Here is an 8,246-nt window from a genome sequence, read left to right as displayed (position 1 = left end):
CCAGACCGTGAGCTCCTTGAGGGCAGGACCTGGTCCCACCGGAGCAGCCAGGTTCTGAGGAACGTCCTAGGCCTGGGTGAGCCCCTCCGGAATGGCTTAGGGGTGAGGGGTGGAGTCTAGTGTCTCTGGGCCCAGCCTGGAGGAGTGCTGGGCTGGAGGGTGACACACCTGGGGCTCCTGGGCCCCTCCTGGCCACACTGTCAGTGGGCCTCAAGCTCCCTTAGCGCATGGCCTCTGGAATAAAATGAGCCCGCGCCTCGGAAGGGGGCAGGAAGAGGCAGGAGTAGGGTGGCAGGTGGCAGGCGGGGCTGCACAGGGGAGAGCCACAGCTCCACTTCCTGTGGGCGACGGCCCGTGCCTGCCCCCGGGGGAGGTTGCACAAACCTTACTGCGTAGGTCGGGCTGCCTGCCCGCCTGGCCTGTGCTCCAGCCTGCCTCTTCCACTGGCCACTGCCTCCCCCCCGGGGCTGGCATCCCTGCTCCCTGCCCTGGGTCCCAGACTGTGTCCTCCATCTCCGCAGGGTCGGCGAGGGGCTGGGCTGGACACCAGGATCCGCCCTCCCATCACTGAGCTCCGCTCCTTCCTCATTTTGCTGCCGATTCTAGCCCCAAACAAAACAGGTTGAGCCTTTTTCCTCCCCTCGGCAGCTCCTCCTGGCTCGTGGCTGCCTTCTGAGTGCTGCAGACGGCGCCGGCCGGGAAGGGGGGCCTGGGCCAGCCCTGCCAGGACTGGGACGGTGCTCCTGGCGTACGGCCCTCCATCAGGCCAGCCTGTGGCAGGAGAGCGAGCTTTGCCGTGGCAGACGCCTGAGAATGATGCCCCAGCTGCAGTTCAAAGATGCCTTTTGGGTAAGTGAGGATGGCTGGGGGCACTGGACAAGTGGAGCGGGCAGAGCGAGGCTGAAATCTCCGTGGGGCCACGGAATGCGGCTCCAAGAGGGCAGCTTTCTCATCAAATAGTGGTTGATTCTTGGTCTTAATCGTTGCGGAGGCGGCCCGGGGCCCCCACCCTCTCTGGGTTGGAAGGCAAACGGACTCCGTGAGTGAGGGGCCTCCTCTCTGCTGCCCCAGCTGTTTTCTCCTCTGAAAGACCTCTCCCCACAGCAGGAGCCCCTTAGGAGAGGCTAACACTTGGGTGCGGGTTTGAAGAGCATGTGTGGGGTAGCAAAGGAGGGGATGCAGATTTAGGGACCAGAGAAACTTGGGTTCAGGTCTTGGCTCTGTTACTTAAGGGCTGGGTGAGACATTTCTTTTTCTGAGCCTCAGTCTCTCCATCTATATAATGGGGATAGATATCAACACATCAACTAAAGCATTGGATCAAGCAAGGGGACCAATTGGACACGCTAAAGCCCCCCAGCACCTTGCCTCACTCCAAATGGTAATTCTTGTCCCCTCATCCAGCCCCTTGTCCCTTGCAGACCTTAGGGGTCCTTCCAGGAGGCACCCAGGCGGGAATTGCTTGCTTACTTTCTTAAATTCAACACGGGCTTACATCTAGTCATTTCCCCATGAAATAAGGGCGCCCAGCCTGTGGTAGAGGTGAAGTGGCTTGGCCCAGGCGGCGTAGCCTGAAGCCCAGCTTGGAGTCCCAGATCATCTCAGCAATTTTCCAGCTGTCCTTCAACCACCCCTCTGCCCCTCAGCTCTGTCTGTGCCCAGGGCTCTGGGGAAAAGCTGAGACCTCTTGGAGCTGGGGAATATGGGTGTCCTGGGGTGCTGCTGCCAACCCTGACGAGGACCCTCTGGCCCTCGGCTTAGCCTGCTGAGCCCCGGCCAACAACCTGGCCCTCCCCGGGCCCTTTCCTGGGGCTGCGGCCAGGAGGATGAGAGCTGCAGAGCCAGGCCTTCCTTCCCTTCCGGCCAGTTCCACTTGGGGCCTGTGGCCAGCGTGTGAGCGTTCTGCTTCCTCTCCACTGACTGCACAGTAGGCAAAGGACTCCCCGTGGGGAGGGCGCCTTGTGCCTTTCTGGGCTTTGGCTTCCCCATCTCTAAAGAGAGGGTGGGCCAGCCCAGAGAAGCCAATGGAAGCAGAGCTGCCTCAGCCCATCCGGAGGACCAGGCACCAGGATGCCCACGGCCCAAGCTGGCAGCCGCAGCCCTGGCGGGAGGGAGGTGAGGTCACCACATCGCTGCCCTGCCTTGGTGTGCAAAGTTGGGGGAAGGGGTAGGTGGAAACCCAGGCCACTCTGTAGCCCTAGGCAGTCCAGGACCCCCTGACTATTTTAACACTGAGTCCTCTGTCCAGGCCCAGAGCCCCTGGGCCTGCCTTCCCTAGGGCAGAGCTGGACAAGGAGCAGGCTCAATGGCAGGGTCTGGCACAGATAGGGGTGGCATATAATGGAGCAGGGTGTGGCGACAGCACAGAAGCAAGTAACCAGCCCCTGTGGAGCTTCCTGGGCGGCATCCTGCCTACACTCTGCGCTCATCACACCTCTGGGCTTCCTGGCTTCCAACTGCTTGCCCTCCTCTGTGGCTGGCTCCCTGGGTCTGGGGCAGGCCGACAGTTTCCCTAGGGAAGGCCACAGCAGGAAGGGGTGAGAAGTAGCCAGTGGGAACCTCTCACACTGAGTCTGGGCGGACACCCTGAAAGGTCATTGTAGGCACCACCTGGCCCAGGGCTCTGGATGCAAACACCTCCTGGTGCTCAGCCCATCCCAGTGCACACAACAACTAACATTTGCTGAGCATGAAGGATGTGCCAGGCGCTGTTCTCAAGATGTCTGCATAGTCACCCATTCAATCCTCAAAACAGATGCTACTGTTATCTCTTCCATTCAGATGAGGAAACTGAGGCACAGAGACAATCAGAGACTGGCACAAGGTCACACAGCTGGAATTAAACCCCTGGCAGGTGGGCTCCAGAGCCTGTGTGGTTGCAGGATCCCTCTCTCTACCTATCACTGAATCTTTTGGCTTCAGGGTAAAGAAGAAATCCTCTTAGCTCCCAGAGGGGTAAGAAGATCAGACAAGGCGGCAAGAACAGTGTTTTGAAGCTCTATTCGCAGACCAATCTGTAAAACAGAAAAGGCACACTACTCTGACTGCAGGGCTTATGTTAGGTACAGCCCAGGAACCTCGGCCCTTGTCCATGCCTGTCCCCACCCCAGCCCAAGGCACTGTCATTAAACGCTGCAGCCTGGCAGCACACTGTTTAGAAATGACTGGTTTTAGGCTGGGCGTGGCGGCTCACGCCTGTAATCCCAGCACTCTGGGAGGCTGAGGCGGGCGGATCACTTCAGGTCAGGAGTTTGAGACCAGCCTGGCCAACATAGTGAAACCTCTACTAAAAATGCAAACATTAGTCAGTCGTGGTGTCAGGCGCCTGTAATCCCAGCTGCTTGGGAGGCTGAGGCAGGAGAATTGCTTGAACCCGGGAGGCAGAGGTTTCAGTGAGCCGAGATCGCACCACTGCATTTTAGTCTGGGTGACAGAGCTGACAGAGTGGAGGGACCCCACTTTGGCTAAACTAGAAAGATTATGTTTGATACCACAGCCCTTCAGTTATCCGGCAACCTCACCCATTCAGAACACCGGTGGGGGAGGGGAGCCAGCCCTGCTGTTTCTGGTTGCAGCTCATAGTAAGAGAGGAAGCAAAAGTGGTTTCTCGGGAGCCAAAGATGATTTCCCTAAGAGCTTTCCTGAAAGCTCATACACTGCACTCCTAGGAGATGTCCCCTAGCATTTACTCAGGGCCTATGAACTCTAATTTCACTCAGTTTTAACAGCTTGGTCACGGGGTCTTTTAGCCTGGAGATGTAGTGATTAGTGGCAGCCTGCACAGCACCTGATCTACAGCTGCTGCTGGACCTGACCTATGAGAGAACGTTTCACAGACAGCTAGTAGCCTGATTGCAAGGAAGGAGACAGAAACAGTCTGAAAAGCAGCTGCTGTGGCACAGGAGGAGTGGGGACACTCCGCGTGGGAGCTGACACAGTCCTGCCCCTCAGTCAGCCTGTTTTTGCAATTTTGTCAGCGTGGCCACATAGTGTTTCTTTATGGCCTGATTTCAGCTGCAGCCGAGCGTTCAGATGCACGCTGCTGTAGGAGTGAGGCAGGGCAGACCAGCCACAGGGGGAGGGAAGGGATAATGTGATTCTGTGATACATGCAGATGATAAAGAGCATCACTCCTTGGCAGGAAGTTTGTGAATGAGCCTCAGAGTGGGACCTGTCAGTGAGACAAGGTTGAGTCTGTGAATACCAGCCGTCTGAGTGGAGAGGGCATTAGACCTCATGTTGTCTGGCCCAGCACTGAGGCTAAGGTGCTGGGAAGCCTAGAAAAGGAACGGTCCTCCCCATTCACCCAGTTTGTCAGTGGCTCCACTCCCAGCAGGTGGCCAAACTATTGCAAGAAACGTCTGTCTGTATCCTCTGCACAGGGCTGACAAGTGGGGTACCTGCTGAGGAAGTGTTGATAGGATAAACGAATGTACAGTGAGTGACTGGCTTCATGGGCCACCTCCCTTCCTGAACCCAGTTTTTACTTATTTCACTTTTTTTTTTTTTTTGAGACAGAGTCTCACTCTGTCACCCAGGCTGGAGTGCAAGGGCTCAACCTTGGCTCACTGCAACCTCTGCCTCCTGGGTTCAGGCGATTCTCCAGTCTCAACCTCCCGAGTAGCTGGGATTACAGTTGCTTGCCACCACACCCGGCTAATTTTTGTATTTTTAGTGGAGACGAGGTTTCGCCATGTGGGCCAGGCTGGTCTCGAATTCCTGACCTCAGGTGATCCGCCCTCCTCAGACTCCCAGAGTGCTGGGATTACAGGTGTGAGCCACCACGCCCAGCACTTCATTTCACTTTTGTTATATTCTGCAAATATTTGGTGAGCAAGGTTCTCTACTAGGTAGTCCACCCTGGACCCCTGAGCATCTTCACCCCCCACATCTAATCAGACGAATGAGACTGCCTTGCCCTGAAGGAAGGCACAGCCTGGTGCCAGGGCTGGAAGAATAACTGGGCCAGGCAAGGAGTACTCTGAGGGGAGCAGCATCTCAACTGTGCTGTCCCCTCCCAGGTTCCCCATTCCCCGAAACGTGTATGTCTATCCAATGGCCTTTGCAAAGATGTCATTAGATATTGTTTTAAGAGGGAAAATATAGTTCTGGACCAGATTCGATTGAGATCCACATCCTAGCCCTTTCAGGGTAGTTAAAAGGAAAAGGAAGGACCTGGGGAAGCTGGGCCACATGCACTACAATGACCGTCACCCACCCTTTGGGTGGGAGACACCAAGAGTGGGGACAATAGGCCTGAATTCCCCCCCAGCCCCCCATGACATGTGGGTGTAGCTCTCTTTTGAGGCTGGGCTCTGGCTCCATCTGGAACCCCCTGTGCCACACTGGGAGGAGCTGAGCCTCCCCAAGTCCATTTAACAGGAGACAGCAGGGCTGCTGGATGGGGCAGTGACTCACCAGCTTCACACAGTGGGACCTGCAGGGCTAGCCCACCCCTTCCTTATGTGACATTCAGCCGCTGGTGCCTTTTCTATTCCTAGTTCTGAGATGCTGAGGCATCCATTTACGAGGCTACAGAGAAGGGGACTGAGGGACCCTACTTTGACCTGTCATAAAGCTGCCTGTCCCTACCCCCAGGCCTGTCTACCATGGCCCAGGGGCATCAGCAGAGCCTGACATTTGCTGGGTACCTGTTCTGTCCTGGGCACTTAAAGCTATACAGATACTTTCTAAAGAAACAAAATCAATTAATATAAGATCCTAAAAGGAAAGTGGGGAAATGGAGAAAAATAGGAAACAAAAAAGCACCTTCAGTCTCATCCCACAACTGCTAGTGTTTCACTGTGTTTGCATAAGAGCGTCTTACATAGGTGCAAGCATATTATGTATGCAATTTTGAATTTCCCCTCCCTTTTAAAAATGTTTTATTTTTGTAGAGATGCAGCCTTCCTGTGTTGCCCAGGCTGGTCTCAAACTCCTGGGCTCAAGCAATCCTCCTGCCTTGGCTTCCAGAGGTGTGAGCCACCATGCATGGCCCTCCCTCCTTTTTTTTCTAGCATTATTTTAAATTGTAGTGAAATACACGCAGCATCAAATTTACCATCTTAACTGTTTTTTGCTCTATGGTTTGGGTATGTTCGCGCTTTGCAAGCCTCCCCTTTTTTTTTAGCGTAACTCACTCCATTGGGACCACGTGTGGATGTGGACGTGGCTTCCTCATCTCCCAAGCACCACTGTTCATGGCTGCACAGTTCTCTAGCTTGTGAATTTGGTGACCATGCTGTGATTATTAGCCCAATCCCCCATTGCTGAGCATTTAGGTTACTGCTAATTATTTATTATTCTGGATGGTGACGGCATGGGTAGATCTTTGACTATAAAAGTTTTTCAGTTGAGGATTATTTCTTTCAGCAGAGGAGGCTAATGACTCCTTCCCGGGGGAGGATGCATTTCTGGGTGAAAGACGGGGGCCAGTTCTCTAGCCACGGGTACTAGCAGCCACTTCGGGATCGATCCCCGGCAGTCCTCTGGTTGGGCAGGAGCTTTTTCACACAAGAAGGAGGGAACTCAGAAGGGGCAGGGCCTGTGGGCGGTGCCCTGTGGAAACCAGAGCCTGCTCTGACTTTTCGGAAAGACTTGCATCCTGGCAAGCTGCTGTGGCCTTGAGGCTGAGGAGACCAGTGACTGAGGAGCAGTTCTCTGGGGAACCTGGGGCTTGCAGACAGTGCAGGAGGTGGGAAAGAGAGGCCCTGGCCCTCCTGCCTTTGCTGCCACCAAGTCAGTCCCTTCCCAGCACCTGCCTGGCTGCATCTGTCAGAAGGAATGAGGACAGAGGCGCTCTCGGTCCTGATTGGGAAAGCGCTTTAAGACCTGGTGTTCCGTGTAAAAAGCAGAGAGCCTAGCAATGCGTCTGATCGGCAACCTGTTGTGAAAAGTGGGGAAATAAGCATTTATACTGGCACAGGCGTGTTGAATGAACATCAAGGATCTGTGGGTGTAGGCACAGAGAGCTAATTAAAGTGGTTGCCGCTGGGAGAATGAAAGAAAAGAGATGGATGAAGGATGAGGTTGAGCAGCTGTGAACGTTTTCAGGATTGATGTTTTTATACTGTTTGATTTTTGAACCATATGAATGTATCAGTTATTCAAAAATTAAATCAAACAACTAAAACTGGAAAAGAGGACACTTATTTCAAACCCCATGAAGACTTTTTCCCTGAATCCCAGCTAGTTACATCACCCCCAGAGGAGCAGCAATGCTGCCCATTTGCTGAGTGCCCGTTCCATGCCAGGCACGGTGCCATTCACTCCACATGCCCCCAAACCCATCACCAGTGTTTTCCTGACTCTGTGATGGAACCTAAGGCACAGCAGGTCTAGGACCAGACCAGGGTCACGTGCAGGGTAGGGCAGGGACTCCTACCCCAGTCTGTTGGACTCCATTGCCCTCTGCCCCTGAATGCTAAAGTTTGTTCTTGATCCTATTTTAATTTCTGTAGGATGCAAGGATGTCCCCCCGCCCCCACATGTTAACATTGGTGTCTGTGGATTTGGAAGAAGGATTCTTTCCATTCCCCAGCTAATCTTCTGCAAGTCCATACAGAGTACCTGTGTCATTAAAAAGAAAACTAAGCAATTCCTGCTTTCAAGACTGAGTTGGTGTTTCTAGGCCAAATGTGTGGTTTGCTAGCATGAGTTCTTCCACACACTCTGCGCATACTTTATGCTACTTGGGCCCTGGGGACCAAGAGCTGGGTTCATCTGTGCCCATTCCATGGCACGCGGCTGGCTGTCTCGGGTGTTAGAAGATCGCAGAGGTCTGTGGTCATGCTCGCTCTGCTTTCGTGATGCCTGCAGATGGTCACTGCCAGGATTTGCTGGCTGCAGTGTTCTGGTCGATTCGGTGTTCTGAATTCTGAATTGAAATTTATTCTTGATGGAAGCAAGAACCGCTTCTTGATAATCTGCTTTGCACTCCAGTCCCCAGGAACTCATGTGCTTTTCCTGGCTGCTCCTGGCATCTACACAGAGCTAGGGCAGCCCGTGAGATGGAGAAGGAGGGCCTTGCTTTGGGCTTTGAAGGGTGGGTGAGGATTTGGGAGATGTCAGGAGGACAAATGGCACTCAAGGTGGGAGGTACAGCATGGGCAAAGGTGTGGAAGGGGGTCTGGAATTCAGTTTTCTGGCCCGGAGCATTGTGCAAGGTGACTGGTAGGAAGGGAGGCGTGAGCTGGGTTGTGAAAGGTCTCTGCCCTAAGTGGTGGCAGAGATACTGTCTTCTGCCT

At 54.2% G+C, this 8,246-nt stretch overlaps 1 protein-coding gene across 5 annotated transcripts in view; it reads left to right on the top strand.

The window, feature by feature from the left end:
- The first annotated feature begins 380 nt into the window (after positions 1–380).
- The window catches only part of PSTPIP1 (proline-serine-threonine phosphatase interacting protein 1), a 45,166-nt gene continuing 37,300 nt past the window's right edge, over positions 381–8,246 (top strand). For all 5 annotated transcript variants that reach the window (XM_054239476.2, XM_035259276.3, XM_035259275.3 and 2 more), the window contains exon 1: positions 381–849. In XM_054239476.2, coding sequence (XP_054095451.1) covers positions 839–849 — 11 coding nt within the window. In that variant the 5' untranslated portion in view covers positions 381–838. The remainder of the gene's footprint in view (positions 850–8,246) is intronic.

The sequence above is a fragment of the Callithrix jacchus genome, chromosome 8, assembly GCF_049354715.1.
Source record: "Callithrix jacchus isolate 240 chromosome 8, calJac240_pri, whole genome shotgun sequence".
Taxonomy (NCBI): Eukaryota; Metazoa; Chordata; class Mammalia; order Primates; family Cebidae; genus Callithrix; species Callithrix jacchus.
This window is presented reverse-complemented; position numbering and strand designations above follow the sequence as displayed.